At 41.1% G+C, this 20,892-nt stretch overlaps 1 protein-coding gene across 9 annotated transcripts in view; it reads right to left on the reverse strand.

Moving 5' to 3' along the window:
- The window catches only part of GRIP1 (glutamate receptor interacting protein 1), a 493,469-nt gene that overhangs the window by 145,074 nt on the left and 327,503 nt on the right, over positions 1-20,892 (reverse strand). For all 9 annotated transcript variants that reach the window (XM_019514681.1, XM_019514682.1, XM_019514680.1 and 6 more), the window contains 3 exons: positions 17,353-17,436; positions 16,348-16,423; positions 11,931-12,076 (listed from right to left, as the gene is read on the reverse strand). In XM_019514681.1, coding sequence (XP_019370226.1) covers positions 11,931-12,076; positions 16,348-16,423; positions 17,353-17,436 — 306 coding nt within the window. The remainder of the gene's footprint in view (positions 1-11,930; positions 12,077-16,347; positions 16,424-17,352; positions 17,437-20,892) is intronic.

Here is a 20,892-nt window from a genome sequence, read left to right on the forward strand (position 1 = left end):
ATTCAAGAAGGATGTTGAGAAGCTTCAGAGAGTCTAGAGGAGAGCCACGCGCATGATCAGAGGGCAAGAGAATAGGCCTTCTGAAGAGAGGCTGAGATCCTTGAGACTCTTCAGCCTGGAAAAGCGCAGGCTCAGGGGGGACCTGGTGGCTGCTTAGAAGTACATAAGGGGTGTATGTCAGGACCTAGGACAATGTCTGTTCACCAGAGCGCCCCAAGGAAAAACAAGAACCAATGGTCATAAACTCCTCCAAGACCATTTTAGGCTGGACGTAAGAAAAAATTTCTTTGCTGTCCGAGCCCCCAAGACCTGGAATAGACTCCCTCCAGAAGTGGTGCAGGCACCTACTCTGGACTTATTCAAGAAACGCTTGGATGCTTATCTTGCTGGGATCTTTGACCCTAGCTGACTTACTGCCCCTGGGGCAGGGGGCTGGACTTGATCTTCGAGGTCCCTTCCAGCCCTAATGTCTATGAAATCTATGATTCTTTACAGTGGCTGCTTGAGCCCTGGAGCACACACGGAACCAGCTATACAAGCTAGGGACAGAGATTACACATAAATTGGTATAAGTGATCAGAAACTGGTTCAAATCTGTAACACATCAGAATCTCAGTGCATATAAACCACTTTCAAAATGGACAAAACTGGTATTAAGATAAACCTGGATGGACGTAGTATTAGAATTAACTGATTTAGGTTAAATTAGTTTATTGAACTTTTGCCCCAGATCCCCTCCAGAATCAAGTTAACTCACAGTCCTCCAGCATCCCAAGATGCTTTGAACCTCCCCTGCAAACCACCCCTCATAGGTGGGCAGGCTAGCCTTGGCCCAAGCCATCTGCTCCTGTTGAGCAGTGATTATTGCTCTAGCACCCCTGTGGCTTCTGGCTTGGGCCACTGCAGGCATGTGACTGCATTTCCAGAATCAAAAGTGAATGTCTGTTCACTTGCTTATCAGTTCAATCTACACATCTTAGACCAACCTGGGAAGCTTGAATTGATTCAACCTTGGGCTTTTTGACTGTCTGTACTAAGCCTCTATATTTAAAGGCTTTTTCTAATCAGGACCTTATATTGCTATAACAGAGAACAGAATCTACCCTATTGTTTTCAATGATTACTGTTTAGTTACACCTGCCAAGGGTATCCCAGCCTATTGTCTACTCTAAAGGACTTTGCAGGCCAATATTATCATGCCCTGCATAGGCAATATACATCATGCCAATAAAAACTATCACAAAGACAAACTTGCTCTATATCAGATTCCTTTCTTAACCAATATTTTTGGGAAAGGCTTAGTTAAATGTATCCTGCTAACCTTGTTTTGTAATGCAGACAGTAGTGAACTGCTTGCTGCTGCTGTTCATACCATTGCTATTCCTAAAGGGACAAGCATGTTAAGATATTGCCCAAGAGAACAGCCAAAGCCCTTGTTAATATGCAGAGAATCTAATCCTTCCTTAGTCCTTGGTGTCCTGGTTTGTTGCAATGCCAATGGCTGAAATTTGTAAGTGGATTTTTCTGATTATGGAGCTTTTCCTGCTTGCCACGTATGAAAGATCCTTTAATCTTTGGGATGCTTAATTATCATCCTTCTTTTGAAATAGCAGAACATTTTCACCCTGATTCTAAACACTTTGTCTGCCTTGTTCAATTATTTTGGCCTACACAAATTATGAGGTTTTACAAAGCCAATTAGCTTGTTTTTAAACAGCAGCAGCATAACAGATGAGCCATGCTAACATTTGTCTACCCTCCACCTGGGGTTACTGTGTGCATGTATTGGGGATTGTAATTCTCTTTCCTGTTGCATCCTCAAATAGTCTGTATAGCCTCCATTCAAAGTGGAGGGAAATTTGTTCAGTCCTTTTCCTGTCTCTGACATTACAGCTATATCTAGCAAAAAATAAAAGTAAGAGGATTTTTCCTCTAACCAGTAAGGAAGAGCATTGTAGAAAGTTCCCGAGGCTGGAAAGCTGCTAATATACACTGCATGGGTCAAATGACGTTTTTATGTTGTAATTTTTGCACTTACTTTTTCTCACACTTTTTACTTCTAAGAGGCTTAAAAGTTAAGTACTAAACTGCAAACAACAGTTGAACAAAAAAACATGCTCTTCATTTTTGAAGGCTGGATATTTTCATCAGGCTGGTGGCTGCTTCCCTATGAGAAAACCATAAAAAGCACAAATACATCCACACTGCTGTATGATATATCCACTGGTTGCGACACCAGGGGACAACCTTTTTGATAGGTGTGACAAACTAGCCTTGCACCCTTCCCAAATGCCACTCCAATCCCCTTCCCCTGCTTTATCTGCTGTTCTGCTTTCTGCTCCCAGCTCTATTCTTCCTGCCCACTTTGCTCCTTTGATTTCTGCTTCCACCCTACCTGCTGCTGTTCTGTCTGTACCTTCCCTGATCTACCAAGTGCCACAAACACAGGCTGGCTGTGCCACTTATGCCACTCTTATACATGTAAGAGATCAGTTGGAGGTAGCAAACAATGAACTGAAAACAACAAAAAATAAGTGAAATAAACTTGACAGTTACATACGTATCCATGTTACATATCCAATACCAAAACTGTGTTCAGATGAAGTGAAGGTCTGGTTAGTCATTTAAAAGATATGAACTAAAAATTATATATTGCACAGCTAAAACTATGAGAAGTGCCATATGGGGTCAGACCAATGGTCCATCTAGGCCAGGATGCTGTCTCCAACAGTGGCAGTAGCACATGCATTAGCAGGAAATCACACTTCTCAGGCTTGTCCACGGTAACCCATCCCTTTTCATACCCTCCCTGGTACCCACCATCCTTAGTTTAGTGATGTCAGAAGATACATCCCTGACGTGTCCTCCATGAATTTGTCTAAGCATTTTTGGAACCTGGTTATACTATATTGTAATTAACACAAGTTTAAATGCTAAAAATGCAGGGAATTTAGAGTTAAGGTTAAAGTGAAAGGAAATTCAAACAGCCTAGCTAGAGCACCCAACCAATTGTCACTCTTTCCTGATTGACACCCTAGAGCTTCCATATTATTGGGATTAGGATATTCTGGTGGGTTTAGTCCTGGATTAAATTAAATTGCTCAAGAGATGCACACTGGATTTCTCCCCCCACCCCTTCTCCCCCATAGCAACACTTCAGGGATAGTTAGAGTTACAGACACATGAAAAAATTGAGATGCTTAATTACACTAATTAGTTGGGGTTTTTTAAGTTTGAGAGACCCAACAGGCATAGGATGGGCTATCTGAGCTTTTTCTTTTTTCATACTTTGTTCAATCCCTTTTCAAATAAAGATTCCAAAATACATATAGAATTTTTAAATAAAGAGCATGGACAGTGTTTTAATGGCCCTTTTATGTTAATTAGGTAATGTGACCTTTGCCTGGCTGTATGCAGCTGGCAGAAAAAGTCTGAGCATGCTGTCACAGAGCCCTGGTGAAACAGAAGTACAGCTCCACTAGTGTTTATGTCCCAAGTGACATTCCAGAGATTGTATGTGGAGCTTAGCAGGGGGGATTATATGTTCAGAAAACCAAATGTTAAGAGACAAGTTATTCAGAAGCAATATTTCTTTAATAATGAGACAAGCAGAACACGGCTGTTGCACAGACAGGTGCAGCTTACCATATTTACTCAAATATTAGATAAGGTTTCCTCCAATCAGTGTAGAGGGGAAAGATTCTAGTCTCAAATTCATGTACAATACAGAGGGGTGGGGGGCATCTGCTCCAGCTTTGACTGTAGTCTTGAGTCAGGGTCAGGCCCAGAGTCAGACTCATAGCAGCCTCCTGTCCCCACCTTGGGCCTCCTCTCTGCACTTCTTTTAACAAATGTATACATATAAGTAAGGCATGAAACGGTATTTTTCTATTATAAGTGGTTCTCTGAAGAGAATGAATTCCCCTCTTCTGTTATTATTTCCGATAATGAAATTTTAGTTTTACTTATCAGTAATAAGAAAATTTCAATTCACCTTTACAGTCTTTCTTCCATGCAGAACAACATTTATGAAGCTGCTTTTAATGAGGCCTCACTTTCAGAAGTGCCAGAGAGAAATGTTAATTGGACCTGTTAGAGTCATTTATATGTTATACGATATCACTGTACTCTCTTTATTTTTCTTCAGGGACAATTGGGAAGTTTTGTAAAGAAAGAAATATCACACCTTTAAAATATGAAGACAACTCCTCCCTCTGTTTCACTAATTTTCTACTCACAGATATAGCTACCAATTTAGAATGACAAAGAAAAGACAGAGGAAGGCAAGAAGGAAGCCAAATAAATTCAGCAAGGGGTGAATATTATACATACAGCTGATGGTATTGCCATTATTAATGTTATCTGACACTTCCTGTTCTGAGATCCTGTTTTCAATTACCATTAACTTTGCCCCTCCATAACCATTTGGATTAATATGTTCAGCTAAGGCAGTTTTCATTTTTTTTTTAAGTTCAAACAGTTCAGTTGTTTCTGAAAACAAGGTTAGAAAAAAATGCATTTCCCCTCCATGTTAAAATTCTGTCAGCCATTTCTATTTTTCCCTTGGAGCTATGGTATCCTGGGAGAACTGGGAAATTTGGCAGCACAGCATATTTTCATAGTGTTGGCCAAAAGCAAAAGCACAATCCTTATACAATGGCCACTTGGATGAGATATAGGTCTTTGAAAATCTCAGTAGAGTTGTTGAGATTCTGACCTCAGTAAGTGGGCTCCAGCTTTGGTGTGGAGCAGGAGTTCCCTGTTAACTCTAGTCGGAGTTCCTGTGGGTAGGACTGGCTTCAAGGTCAGATGCCTGAGCAAAAAATTGTCACGTGTAGGTAAAATGGGCAAAAGGGTCCACGATACTAGAACACACTACCATTCAAAGGCAAAAATGAAGCCCAAGAGTTCTGAACCTCAGCATTCCTCTGCTACTAGCAAATGTCTCTGAAGCCCATTAGCTGTGGATCAGGGCTGTTATCTTTAGTACTGCTGCTTTCCTCTGACTACTACCCCATGCTCCTCATCCATGTGGGAACTAATGATGCAGCCAGGAGTAATCCAGATCGGGTCATGAGTGACTACAGGGTTCTGGGGACTGGGCACAAGGGGTTGGGGGCCAGGTAGTCTTTTCTTCTGTGCTCCCTGTTGCAGGCCATGGTTCCAGAAGGGAAGGATGCATCAAGGAAGGGAACTAGAGACTCCGACATTGGTGCCACTGAGAAGGCTTCAGATTTCTTGACCACGGCGCGCGCTTCAGAGAGAGAAGATTCCTGGGAAGAGATGGCATTCACCTCATGAGGAAAGGTAAGTCCCTGTTCACAGCCAGGATGGCTGATCTTCTGGATAGGGTTTTAAACTAAGATTGCTGGAGGACAGGGGTACACAAATTCAAACATGTCCAGGGACTAACATACAAGTAAGCCCTGTAGATAGGGACACTGGAAGAGCCACTCTTGTGGGAGCTAAGGGAATAGTTCTCCATCAGCAGAACAGGAGACAAGGGCCTCAGTAGGAGGACTCAGGTGCCTACATACTAATGCCAGGAACATGCGGAACAAGCAAGAGGAGCTAGCCCTCTTACTCTCCAGTGGGTATTATGACCTAGTAGGGATTATGGAGACCTGGTGAGTCTCCTCACATAACTGGAGCATAACTATAGAGAGCTACACCTTGCACAGAAGGAACCAGGTAGGGAAGAAAGGTGGTGGCATTGCTATGTGACAGAGCAGTACGCTCACAAGAAAATTGGAGGATTGTGGGCTTAGTTCCAAGACAGTCAGAAGGGTGAGAAACTGGCTGCAGGATAGGACTCAGAGAGTTGTAGTGAATGGATCTGTGTCATCCTGGCGAGAAGTGGGCAGCAGTGTCCCACAGGGCGGTGTTTGGTCCAGTACTTTTCAACACCTTTATTAATGATTTGGATATGGGGATAAAGAGCTGACTAGCCAAGTTCGCAGATGACACCAAGTTATGGGGAAGCACAGTCATGCTTGAAGATGGTCTACAGATACAGGTGGACCTAGACAGGCTAGCAAGTTGGGTGGATCAGAATCTGACGAAGTTCAACGTCAACAAATGTAAAGTGCTCCACCTTGGGACAAGCAACCCCCAACACACCAAACTGACTAGCACCATGAATGAAAGCGACCTGGGGATAATAATAGACTATAGTGTAAATATGAGCCAGCAGTGCAATGCTATAGCCAGGAGGGCAAATAATACTCTGGCATGCATCAATCAATGCATCTCCAGCAAAACCAAGGAGGTGATTCTTCTGCTCTACTCGGCACTGGTGAGACTACAGCCAGAGTACTGCGTCCAGTTCTGGGCACCACACTTTAACGAGGACATGGACAAACTTGAGAGAGTCCAAATAAGAGCCATCTGTATGATCAGAGTCTTACATGGCAAGCCATATGAGGAAAGGTTGAGGGATCTGGGACTCTTCAGCCTGAGAAAAAGAAGGCTGAGAGGGGACCTGGTAGCAGCTTACCACTACACTAGGGGAGTACATCAAGGGCTTGTTGAGCAACTGTTCACCAGGGCACCTGAGGGGAAAACTAGGAATAATGACCACAAACTCCTGGAAGACCGATTCAGGTTCAACATTAGGAAAAACTTTTTTCACAGTCAGGGTGTCCAGACTGTGGAATAAGCTCCCTCCAGAGGTGGTGCAATCACCTACCCTGGAAATCTTCAAGAGGAGACTAGACAGTTACCTTGCTGGGGTCGCCTAGCTCCCAATTATCTTTCCTGCTTGGTGCAGGGGGCTGGACCTGATGATCTTCCAAGGTCCCTTCTGGTCTTACAATCTATGAAAGTTGTACAGTGTGGGGTGAAGCAGGTAGGGGATTGCAGAAGCAAAAGGAAATCATTTTATATTTAGGGCAGTTGAAAACTACCCTGGAGAACTGATTCAATCCCTTTCACTGTCTCAGAGCTCCTGCATGATTCTAGGCAAGTCGCTTACACCAGATTGTTCAACAGTGGTTACTAATTACATTCTCTTCATTTTCTGGATGTCTTGTTTGGTATTTATCCTGTGAGTTTGATGTGCAGAAGCACAGAGCACTCAGAGCAGCAGGAGTTGTTTTCTCAGCATATAAAGTGTCACATAATGCACTCTGAAAAATGTTGTCCAAGCACCTCGTGTTGGACACCCAAGATTAGATGACACTTTGGACCTTAGTCTCTGTAAAATGGGGAAAATACTATCCCTTCATTTCACAAGGATTTTGGAAAATGAATCCATCAATAATTGTGAAATATTCAGATACTCTAATGATGAATACCATAGAAAAACCTAGGAGGACATTAGGAATCTGTCTTTATGGAGGGGGGTAGATAGTGCACACTAAGGCCTGAAGTTACATAAGCAACAAGAATAAAACAAAATATTAAAGGGCTGCTTATACAGTAATCACTGGCCATATGGTGTACTGACTGGCAGATGGGTTTTGTGGAAAATGTACGTGATGACATAATTGAAGATTCTGGGTATATATGCATAGATCTAGGATTTTGCAAAGGGGGTGCAGATGAAACATCTTTTTCTCCAGTTAAAGAGAAGCTAGAAGCTTTACTAATATGCTAAGGCCCTAGCACTATGTTATTCAGTTTAAGATCAAAGAAAAACAAATATAACTTTTTGGAATGTGCACTAATTTGCTACATTGTATATTAAGTTAAAAATGCATGACCAGCTAGATATGAAATGGTCAAAATAGTCAAAGGATATTGCTTCATTAGTCCTGTAGTCATTACAGTTAAATGTATATCTTCCATACAAATTCATAAAACAAATCTAGTCTTCTTGAGCATCTTAACAGTGCCTCCAATACTTCAGTGTCAGGCATTGTGTACACCTGATTTAATATTACTAGACCTGAGTTAAAGTATTTAGCTTGAACTAAAAACAGTCTTCAGGGCTGTGAAATAGAAAAGAGGCATTACCAGGAAACCCCCCCCCACCAAAATTGCATAAAAAAGAATAATTTGAAAAGTGGAACTACCCCCGGAGGAGCTGCTTGCAGCTCCGCCCTGTGACCCACCTCAGCGACCCATTCACTGTCCTGGCTGGGCAGCGCCTGCCCCTGCTCCACTCCCACCCTCACCATGGGGGCCTCAATCTGCCTCCCCATGCCCCTTCCCTCCCCCACAGTCCTTCCCTCCCTACAGACTTACTGGCAGGATGCTGCTCTCCAAGCTGCCTGGCTGCATTCTTGGCTGTGTGCATGCTGAAACTGCATGCAGCATTTATCAGTGACATTGGCTACACTGGCCAAAAAAAGCTGACTGCCAATAATGTTAATTTTCCTTTTATCGGTGACAATTTGATATGCCACTGATGTATTGGTACACCTCTAATCACATGGACATCAAATTTCTGGGAAATGTGCAGTCGCAGAAACCTTCCTGAGAGTGACTGAACAGACAGCCCTTCCAGCCTGCAGATACCCCTTCTCTTCCGCTCCCTAAACTGTACGCTGTTATTTTCTACTGGAAGAACAGTTTGTCCTCGTAGAAACCTAACTCCTGTACATGGTCTTAGGTAAGCTTTCAAATGCAGTGAAATTAACTTGTCTAAGTCTATCCCAACTGTGCAGTTGGTCCAGTGAAAGATAGCACCCCCAGAAAGCCTTGCTTCATGCATATTTCCTGGACCATCTATAGTTAGTGATTGTAAAGATCTAGAACTCAAGAACAAGTTTTTGTCATTTTTTGTCACTCTGCAGAAAACAATTGTGTGTCACTTCAGTGAATTCACTGACACAAACAAATAACTGAAATAAACCAGAGAACCATGCAAAACCTATTCCTTTGATTCAATAAATAATACAGGTCTCTAGCACTGATACAGGAAGAAAGACTCTGATACACTGGTATGATGAAGATAAAATGTTATGTTCTCTCAGGTGCAAGCGGCAAACAAATACTCATTCACACACTACAAACATAACAATTGTTAATCATTTTGCTTTATCACTGTATATTTCCTTCAGAAATACCCCTTGCAGGAAAATTCAAGGGGACTGAAAATGGTAAACATCTTGAAGGGGCAATGATAAACTATATTTAGAGCTAGAGCTAACCACAAATGACAAAGGTCAGCATTTAGATCATGGTAACTATTTTCATGTCTGGGAACCAAAAAGACTAATTTTCTCCAAACCATTTCAGATCTTTTCTTATTAGTTTTCAGAGTAAGTATGGAAATTTGCAAGCAAAACCAATTTTGTTAGTCAAAATTACAGGCTTACAATGGAATTATTTTTGCAACCTTAATTACAAAGAAACAAGAATCTTCCTAATAATGTGATCAAGAGGGTGCTCGTATCTAATCTGCTCCCTAAGAAACTGAGACATAACTTTCATTCCTCCTCTTAAGAGAGGTGCAGTGGGAATCTGAATCAATACCTTGTGGCTACAGAGATGGTTGAATTGCATTTCTCATCTGTACCTGAAAGATCCCTCAATTTCTGATTCCTCTTGAAGGAGGTCTTATTTCTAGATTTGTTTTCCTGGCAAATTATAATTTGATGTTCAATCACTATCTAAAATAAGCTGTTATGAAATTCATTAGGCTAATCACAGTGTAGTATTTAAGGCAGAGGTATCAAACTCATTTGGGTTGGCAAGCTGGACAACCCACCTCTGGTGGCAGCATTAACCCCCACATACTGGCTGCTAGCTCTGCTGTCACCACTGAAAGATGTCTGCAGCAGGGATCTTAAACCAGAAATTTAGCAGCAAGGGTGAGCAGCTCCCAGTGGTTTAATGCCACTGCCAAAAGGCATCCCCAATGGGGATCTCAACTCAAAAATTCTGAGCGAGGGTGAGAGGCAGTGCCATTAATCCTGTAGATGCTGGCTTGCCCTACAGTGCCATTAATCCTGTAGATGTGGCAGCTGCAAGGGTTCATGACACTGCCACTCTCTCTGTCGCAGAATTTCTGCCCCCACAGGCTGGATCCAGAAGTGCTTCTCTGGGCTCAGAGAAACCCCATGGCCTGGTTTTTTGACACCCTTGATTTAACAAAGTAATTCAGGTTAACAAAATAATTTTCCGTTTAGAGATTTCTACTCTGTAACACGTCCTCTAGTAATAGATACATTCCAGTACTGAATAACAAGCACTATAAGTATCTCTGGGAAAAATGTCCCCTGTGTGCCATCTTACGAAGCCAATCAACTTGCCTAATATTTTATCTTCTTCTTGAAGAGACGTTTTAAATCCCATATTCATAAAGTGCCATCATTTAATTGATAGCTTTATTTTGGGACTACCATAACAAATGAAAAAGTTATTAAATCCATATGGCTTATGCCACCTTTGCAGATAGCTAACTTTAAGGAAAGATTATCACACCCACATGGCCTGTGAAGACACACATGACCTTGTGCCAATATTGCTTCTCAAAAATTAAGAAATACACATCTCACCTAAGAAGTATGAGCAACCATCTTGTTTCATCTTCAAAACAGAATAAGCAGCAGTATCGGGATGTGTCTGGGCACCCTGGGTAAAGCCGAAGAGGGGACTTCTGGTTGTTGCTGTGTTGCAGCCTCTTTTTTTCACCCCCTCTCCTCCTCCACACCCAAATTGGCACTGGAGGCAATTGCCCCTTTTACCCACTCCCCCTAGTTATGCCATTGAGAATGAGAAGGTTTGGGGAAAAAAAAGATACCAGGCAAACTGCTATCTCTGCTATTCCAGGGTTTATCTAAACTTCAAATACACCTATTTTCCTATTACTTTCAGAGGTCCACCTATTATTTGTAATTCTTATTTTTTTCAATGTCTCATTAAACTAGTATTAAACTAGTAGTATCTGCCATAAACGGGTCTTTTAAATAAAGCACATTGGTCCAGTGAAAAGCAGGAAGCTGGGGGGAATTCCTTGCATAGGGGTGCCTTCTTTCTTATTCCCTGACTCAGCCTGGCTCGATTCCAGAACCAATAGTGTACCACTATCTAGTGGCTTCAAGAAGATTACAGGCAAAGAAGCAAAAGTTAAATGAATGTAGCATCTTTGAATCAGTTTGTGTGTGCAAGAGTATAACAAATCAGTAATACTCTGGAAAGTCACAGCTGTAGACCAAATTTTAGCTGGAAAAAAAACAAAACGATTTTCTTCATCCAGCCCAGCTATTTCATATTAATTGACAATTTCATACTCTGACAGTATATTCTATGGGCCTTTACACTTAGAGTTGTGCTTTGAAATAGAACTCTATAGGACGTTACTCAGTAATGCAGAAGTTTCTGCTGAAGACTGAAGATAGTAAAGGAAGTAATGGTACAAATACTCTTTCAACTATATATTATAATGGAAGTTTTAACCACAGAGCTGGACCAAACTCAGATATATTTTTCAGGTTAACTGCCAATATTCAGCCCTCTTCAAATATTTTCACTGGAAATACTACCTGGTCTCAAAACTGAAGCTCTTTGTTCATCCCACAATTTCCTCCTTACTTCCCAGCTTTCAGGTCCTTTTGCTCCCTCACAATTCTTTGCACAGGATTTTGGTTGTTCATGGCTTTTGCTATTGTGTTGCTAGCAACACTGGGAAAAGGAAATAAGGGCTCCTGTCAGAGCTAGTAAATCTCTCTTTTGTTTGACTGAGATAGAAATGCTTACACATCATTAGCTATTATCATAAGCCAGTCACTGAGAAAGTTACCTCACCAGTATCCACAGCATCGTTTTACTCGATGAACCACAAAGTAGTAAGACTCTAAATTATAATAAAACACTGCTCACCTCTTCACGAACCTAAAAAGATGAATGAGATGGTGCTGATGGGAATATCTGTGCTACTAGAAGTATAACAGGCCATAATCAATTTTGAAGTAGCTTATCAGGGATGGATAGTAAAATGTCACAGATGGTTCCCAGAACTAAAGCTCAGCATTTCAACATACCCATTACTGAGACATCATATTCTATCAGCAGAGTTGCCTCCTGTCCACATTGTTTCAGAATACTCATGGCTTCAGCATGTGATGTTCCAAGGAGTCGAATTCCATCAACACTAAGCAACCTGTCACCAGGTTTGATTGTGCCCTCTCTGAAGATAGATTAAAGGAAAATTTTTATTAATTTAGTATAACATGGCTTGGATAAAATCACCATTTATGCTGAGCGATTCAATCCTGCCTTTTATGATATCCATCCCACTTGACTTTACTCTTAACATTTACTTTGACAGTAAGAGTGACCAGAGGTCACTGTGAAAAGGAAATTGTCTTAACTGGATAGTCAATAATTGGAACTATACATTACTAATGAATCAAAACACAGTAGATCACTATTAGGTATTGTTTTTGTTACAACATGTGTCCCCTCTCCACTCCCTTTTGCACACACAGGGCACGTCTACACATGCATATTAATGTGATGCAATAAACTCCAGTGCATATTGCACCACAGTTTATTGCTTTGGGGTCTGGATTTACAAGACCACCTGGGAGTCCAGCATGTTGAGCTGGGTTGGAGCAGCCGTGGCTGGCAGGGGCCCCAGGAGGTCAGCCGACCAGCCTGGGGCTACTCCAACCCAGCTCAGCTGCTGGGAGAGCTGGTTGGAGCATGAAGGTACTTCAGTATGGGGCTAGTTGGCAGGCAGCCCCTGCACTGAAGCTCTCTTGTGCCTCAGCCAGCTGCATCAGCATCTACACATGCGGTACTGCAGAGTAAAAAACTCTGCAGCAGGACAGTACTTGTATTTACAAATACTACCCTGCTGCAGAGTTTATTAGCTTACTCCACCTTAATAGCCTTGCACATGTAGATGTTGAGCTGTTTACTGCAGAGCTAATTGGCAACTCTGCAGGAAATGTCTCACGTAGATGTGCCCACAAACACCCAGATTCTGAAAAAAAATAAATAGCAAGCAAAATACATTCTTGAAGAAACAAATTGCTGACTGTGAAGAATAATTTCCTGATTTCTCTCTAAAACATTCCTCAACCCATCAAGATAATTCTCTTCTTTCTTTCCTAATAATTTGAAAGAAAATTGACTAGGAATACTGCTCTCTCTCCTAGGTATATATCATGACACATCCTGAATTATAAAAGGAAATTAAAGCATTTTTATCCTTGGCCCAAAGGTCAGAGACAAAGGCAGGGAGGGAAGGTAGAGAAAAAAGACAAAGGTTCTCTTGAACGTTTATCTATTTATTAATGTTAGCCAGAGGCAAAAACTTCTAACAACAGCATCCTTTAAAGAAATAGCCCTTTTAGCTTCTTTAATATTTTTAAGGGTGCACATGCCATTTCTGAAAATATAACTGATATACCAAGCCACTTATTAACATTTTTTTCTTTTTAAAGATAGAGAATGCTGTTATATAAAGTACAGTCCATGGTTTACCCTAAATTACTTAACTTTCTATCTATGATCCTCAGCCAGTTGTTATATCTATTTATCTAGATAACAGCATCTTTAGCCAAATCAATGCATAATAATCTTGCCATGATTTTGTGAAGTACTAATCAAATGTGTCATTACATACAGCTATAAATATGATATAGACATATATTATTATGTTTAGAACTTTCATGTAAGGTATATTTGTGTATAGGGCCCTACAGAATTCATAGTGGAAATGGGCTGCACTGCAGTTCCTTTAATCTTGCAAGATTCCTCTGCACGCCTGCCCTCACCACTGATTGGTGGAAGGGCCCTGCTTGCAGATCACGCCTGATCAGCAGGGAGATGAAAACCATGGTTTTAAACATGACGCTGTTTTTTTGCCTCCAGCCACTAATTGGCTGAGGGGCCCCAGTAGCCCCGCTGCTTGCTGCTGAATTGCAGGGAGGCAAAAACAGTGTCATGTTTAAAACTGCAGTTTCACTTTTCTGCCGATCAGGAGTAAGCTGCAAGTACGCCACTCCACCAATCAGTGGCAGGGCACATGCGGGGGAACCTGCAAAATTAAAGGAGTTGCAGCACAGTGCACTTCCACCATGAATTTAGTAGGGCCCTGTTTATGTATAGCAGGAATAACATATATATATATATATATATATATATATATATATACACACACACACACACACACACACACAGGCAGGCAAGGTTCTTTGAGTAGATCTTTTATTAGACCAACTGAGTAATTGAGAAAAAGTTCTTAGCAAGCTTTCAGGTGCAGTCACCCTTCTTCAGCCATAGGAAGTCTCTGTTGTTCTGAGGCTCCAAGGAAGCTTGGAATTCCTTGGAAGCTTCTTTCATTCCTTGGCATCTCAGAACAGTAGAGACTTCCTATGCCTGAACAAGGGTAACTGCGCCTGAAAGCTTGCTAAACATTTTTTCCCAACTACTCAGTCGGTCTAATAAAAGATATCACATCTACTCAAAGAACGTTGCCTGCCTATGCCCTTAGACCAACACGGCTACCAAAAACCCACCATACACACACACACATCTATATATATAGATACACACACACACGCGCATACTCATTCTGGTAATATGTAACTTATATTAGATCAGCAAGGCATTTCATCAGTATGACAGATCATAACTATTGATCTAAATATATGTATATATTCACATATATGTAATAATTGTTACACATGTATAGTGTTACATGTATAACCAACATAACAGATATATAACAAATGATATAAATAATTTATAGATCGATAGATACACACACACAAGAGTTACATCCACATTCGCACACAGACACACACAGACACACGAATTAATAGATACATATATTTAGACCTATAGGGCATTTATACACGTGCTCTGGGAGTGGGGGAGGCAGGAGAATGCTTTAGTGGTTCCAAAGCCACTCTAATTAAAGCACTCAGAGTGTCACGTGCATCAGTGTTCCCACGCTGAAAAAATGTTGTTGGGGGTGCTTTAACTAAAGCTGGTCAAACAAGGTTTAAAGTGCCCCTGCAACCTTTTTTCAGCACAGGGACACTGATACACGTGACACTGGAGTCTGCTGGAATGTAGTAATTACCAAGCTCATCAGAGCAGCTTCACTGCACATGTATAGGCACCCCTATTTATGATCTGTCATGCTGATGAAATCCCCTGCTGAGCTACCATATTACCAAAATTAGTAAGCATTTGTAAGCATGCTGCTCTGCCATGCTGTGTTCTTTATCCTGTTTATTGCAGTTACAGCTCTCTCTGGAGATTAAATTCACCCTGGTGAAAAGGGCTTTGACAGAGTCCTCCACCCAGTCACTCTGGGCTGATTCAGTGGGAGTTGTGCCTCAGAACAGACTAAGGAAACTCTGAGCTCAGAACTGGGTCTAACTATTTTTTTAAAAATAATACACACTGGGTGTATCTACTTGAGATGCTTTATTGCGCACTAGACTAATCTAATGCACAGTGAAGTGTCATAATCTACACAGATTAGTCTAGATGGTGCATTAGACTAATCTACTGCAGTAGATATGGGTACTAGAAATCAGCACATTAAAGAGCACGTGTAAATGCTGATTGGAAACACATTGCTCCCACTCAACCTAGGCAGCAGGGGGCCACAGCAGGTGGGAGAGATGTTCCGAATGGGTCCAGATCTCCATGTGGCTGAGAGGCAGCTTCCTGCCCATCCAGGACAGTCTCCACCCCCTTTCCCCCCACTCAGGGCCAGCTTGATCTCCACCTGGCTGGGACAGAGCTGCCTGCCTAGCTGGGACAGCTACCCCCAGCCCTGCCTCCAGAGCTCAAGACTAAACCCCTGTGCCCCCTGCCAGCTCAGGGCTGGCACCCAGGGGAGCATGGAGCTCCTCCTGGCTGCTGCAGGGGGGTAGAGCAGGGCAGAAGCAGCCTTGGACTGGGCTGCTCCTGTCGGGCTCAATTTGCTCCTGATAGAGGCACACATGTAGATGGGCACTGGGCAGCACTTTAATGAGCCTGAATTTTCTGTGCAGAAAATTCAGGCACATTAATTGCATGTGTAGATGTGTCCACAGCCAGATAATTTCTTCATAGAGTGCAGAAGAAAAGCACTGGAAAATTCAACGCGGTGTTAAACTAAACACAATGGCTACACTGCCTGCTGTTTAAGCTGCAAAAAGTGTGCTGTAATCATGTCCTAGTATTTCTGGGGATTTTCAGGTTTTTTTCCTTAAGTCTGTGAGGTACAATCCTGAAACAAGCGGCTAAATCTCTTAATTAAAATTCATGCCATGTCATCATGTGCCATGCTTCTGTGATTGCCTATTATGATTTCAATTAAGTGTATAATTTATGAATTTCAAAGGATTAGGTTTGAACAGGTCTACTGTACTCCACAGATTTCAGACTTGACTTCTGTCCTAAATAATCTACTTTTCTCTCTCTTGCTACAGAGAAGATGAATTGTACCTGTCAGCAGGCCCTCCAGGTCTGACACATGTTATTACAACAGGACGAGATTTATTTCTGTCATCATGTGCTCCACCTAGAAAAGAGAAAGCAGGAAACACTCTCATTATGTTCTTTTTATGAAAACTCATTTCCAAAGTTCAAGTCCAGAAGTTTGTAGCATACATACTTATAGGTTGGTTAATGAGAGTAAAAATCCAAGCTACACATAAGCTGGTCCATATTAGGAGTAATATTATGGTAGCTTACGATGGAAATAGTTTTTTTCCCTAATGCTGATCTAAAATACTATTTCTTAGATAAGTATATTAATTTCTTCAAATCTCCTAATCTCCCAAATTTATTTACTATATCATTCTCATTACATCCTGGACATTAAAACTCTGTATCCTGCACAGTTTCTCATACAGGGGAAAAAGCATGTGAACTCCATCTACACTCAGAATAGTAGATCACTGACCACTGAACAACTCTGTATGTTTTGTAACTCTATATTTTACACTATTATATCTCTCAAATACCTCAATGCCTCCCAAGTCATCATCAAAAATAAATTAATTTTCTGCTTTAGTTTGAGACCTTTCATGCTGCAGCTTGCAGATGTTACTAAACTATAACATAAATTTCCATACATAATTTATACAAATAAAACATTTATTGTATATCTCCTTTAACAGCAATAATCCTATTGCACAGGCAATTTCCCATTGACTTCAACAGTAGCCAGATTTGGCCTTCCGTGAAATGAATTCTGTTATGTTCTTGGCATATTGGATTCATTACTATCATGCTATAAATACAAATTTAGATTAGTTCATAAAAATAGTATATTAAAATGCAGAGATACCATGAATAAATCACACAAGTTTTTACAAACTGTAAGCCATCAATATTGAAATATGATTGCTTTTTATCATATAAATGCGTTGGCATTTTGCTTGTACGGATCCAGAAAATCAGACTTATTCACATTTTCACATTCACATTTACTTATTCACATCTTACCTCTTATTACAAACCCAAAAGTGTTCCCTTCTTTATGTAACGTAACTTCCACAGTTCTAAAGATGACACCTGATCCTTGTACAGCTGAAAAATTAAAAAAAAGCTTTTTTCTTTCTAATTATACTTATAACTTTGGACTGATTCTAAACTAAGCAAGCTGTAATCATGCAACTGGAAAAGTTAAACTGCAAAACAGTCAGTATTAAAGACCAATATTTATTACACTTCATATTCTTCAGAATAATTCGTAGGCCAGTTCTTTAATGGGTGTAAAAATCAACAGAGAACTATATCAATTTATAGCAGCTAAGGGGTCCAGGTTTAAATTATACTGTAGTTCTGTTTCTCACACATTGTTGACAAATTATAGAAAAAAATATGCACTTAAGTAGATACAGTAGCATGAGGTTGTCAAGTCAAGGGCTCAAAGTTACCTAGGGAAGCATCTGCTTAACTCAAGAACCCAAGAACCTTTATTCACAGGGTATACTCAGGATGCTTAGGCAGCAAATCTCATCAACCTTAAACTTAAACTGTCATATCATCAACCTTAAATTTAACCCTCAACATAGATACAGGCTCGGTGGTAACAGCTTGACCTGCACCATGGTCAAAAGGGACCTAGGGGTAATGATTGATAATCACATGAATGTAAGCTGTCAGTGTGAGGCGGTTGTTAGCAGGGCAAATAACATGCTGGCATGCATCAACCAATGCATCTCATGTAAAACTAATGAAGTGATACTCCTGCTGTACTCAGCACTGGTGAGACTGGAGTTTGAGTACTGCATCCAATTCTGGGCACCGCACTTCAATAAGGACGTGGAAAAACTAGAGAGGGTCCAGAAAAGAGCCACCCATGTGGTCAGGGACTTGCAAGGCAAGCCATACAAGGAAAGGCTGAGGGACCTGGGCCTCTTCAGTCTAAAGAAGAGAAGGTTGATAGTGGCTTACCGCTACATCAGAGGAGAGCATCAGGAGCTCAGTGAACAACTGTTCACTAGGGCACCCCCAGAGAAGACCAGGACCAATGGATACAAACTCCTGGAAGGCTGCTTCAGGCTCAATTCCAGGAAAACCTCCTTCACAGTCAGGGTGTCCAGACTGTGGAATAAACTCCCTCCAGAGGTGGTGCAGTCACCTACCCTGGAGGTTTTCAAGAGGAAACTGGACAGTCACTTTGCTGGGGTCACCTAACCCTAGTTGTCTTCCTGCCTAGAGCGGGGGGGCCAGACCCGATCATCTGCAAGGTCCCTTCCAGCCCCTAACCATCTATGAATCTATATCATGAGGGATGAAGGATATTAGATTCAAAATAACCCTTTATAATTATGTCACCTAATCATTAATAAATTAATTAAAAATGCTTGAATAGTATTAAAGGCAAATGTTTTGTGCAACACTGCAACAGCGGCTGTTCCCAGATCCTTGCTGAGAAGGTGAATGAATACTGTAAGATGGCTGAACATGGTAAGTGATTTTTACAAGAAATGATGCTGTAGTTCTGAAAAACACAGGTAGTCATTTTCATTTAAACTCTAATAAAAAAGGAAAATTTTGGAAAGGATGGGGAACTGACATTTTCCAAATGGAAAAAAGATAAACTCAATGGGAAAAAAAATGGAACAGGAGAAAACATTTTCAAATTTCCAAGCTTGTTTTATTAGAAAATGCAGAGCACAGAAAAGTATAAAATTATTTTCAAAAATGACTTGCTACCACTGTTCCATATGAACCTGCAATTACCATTGCTAAAATGAAAATAGTTAAAAGGTCAGAACACAATCAGTAACACCTATACAAATACTTCTCCTCTCTGTGGACGGAAGGGAGAAAATTCTGGTCCATCCAGAGGGTGGAGTGGTGGTGGCGGGGAGAGTTAGCCCTACTTCTCATTCCTCTGAAGCCTAAAGGATGGGTTCTCTGAAGGTCAAGAGATGCAGGCAGGATTGGGATTACTAATCTCTGTCAGACTGTCTGTCACAAGGGTTTTGTGCACAAATTAATGTTGACTCCATTGTTATTACTTTACTGAAGTTTCCCTAAAAACTCACCTAGTCTTCTCAGGGAGTAAGCTGGCCCTGGGGGAAACAATGCAAGCTCAGCATAATTTGAAGGATGACAGGACATATATATCAACATTCCTGCTATGGTACAAGACATCACACACATAATATCAGTGGAACTTGACAGGGATAGCACAACTGCTATTATTCAGCATCATTACCAGCAATATTTGTACAAGAGGTCAGAAATCCTGAAAACTTAAATGAATGGTTATGATTACAGATGTAATGTAGCATAGCAGAAACATATTGCAACAGACAGAGGCTTACATGTGCCAACAGAGCCTAAACTGCAAATGTACATTTGAGTAGTTGTGAATGAAAAAATGCTAGTGAAATAATTGCATTTAGTACTCAACTGATCTCTAATACAAATGTCCTAGGTCTGAACATGAAGCTCAGTTGTTCCTAATAAACACAGACCTACAACAGATGTCCAAAATATAGCAAGGAGGTTGCCGAAAGTTCAAAAAGACAAAGAAATCCATAATTAGAGGTACTCTCCAGTAATCTGAGAACACTGGAATTCATTAACCCTTTTTTTCTTGAGCGTTGTAGTGAGTTCACAGTGCTCATTGTGCCGGTGGAAGTCTGGCAGGAGCCTATGTTGAACAGACAGTAAACTCAGAGCTCATTGCACATGTGCAGCACTCCTACAGGGGTGGGGGGTGTCTATACCACACTTCACTACTCCTGGACCTGCTGTTGTATGTGCATGATAATGATAATGGTCTAAAACAACCCTGTCTTTAGGAGGTAGGTGATTTGTTGGCCAGACCTCACTTCTACTTTTGACTCTTCCCTCCACTACCAGACTCCTCAGGAAGGATCACTTGGACCATTTCATTCTTGCTTGTCTCTTCTGTAGATCATTCATCATATTAAAGCTGTCTGATACATCTCTGAGCCTCAAACTGAGTTACTGACACATGAACAAAAATAATATTTATAATCCTGCTACTGCACAGGTAGGGCAGGTCTCCCATCACCCAGTAAGGTCATACTAGGAATCTATGGGCAGAGGACAGAATGAGGAAAGGACTTGGCAGCCCTGAAGATGTTAGAGGGCAAGTAGCCTCTACCCAATAGTGACCCCAGAAAACACAAAGTAAAACATTCACCTGCTGGAGCAGTATAGGGCCTTATGGATGGAAAGGGATTGATTGCCTCTTGAAGAAAGGATTACAGACACACTTAAAAATAATATGAATTATTATTTCTTGAAATATCTTATTCAAAGCTGTTATTAAGAGCTGAAAACAGAGGTTCATGAACTGAAAAAAACAAAAAGGGAGGTGTGAGTGCCTGGGGACTCCCCATTTCCTTTACAGATCTCTTGTCTCCAAATTTGATCAAGTGTCCAATATCTCAGTTACTAGCTACCCTCAAAATTATAAGAAAAGAGTGAATGATAAGTAGGTATAAACTCTTTGCATTGCCCATTCACAGAAATGGACTGTCATGGGACTTCATT

Source organism: Gavialis gangeticus, unplaced genomic scaffold, assembly GCF_001723915.1.
Source record: "Gavialis gangeticus isolate Ggan-Ray unplaced genomic scaffold, GavGan_comp1, whole genome shotgun sequence".
Lineage (NCBI taxonomy): Eukaryota > Metazoa > Chordata > Crocodylia > Gavialidae > Gavialis > Gavialis gangeticus.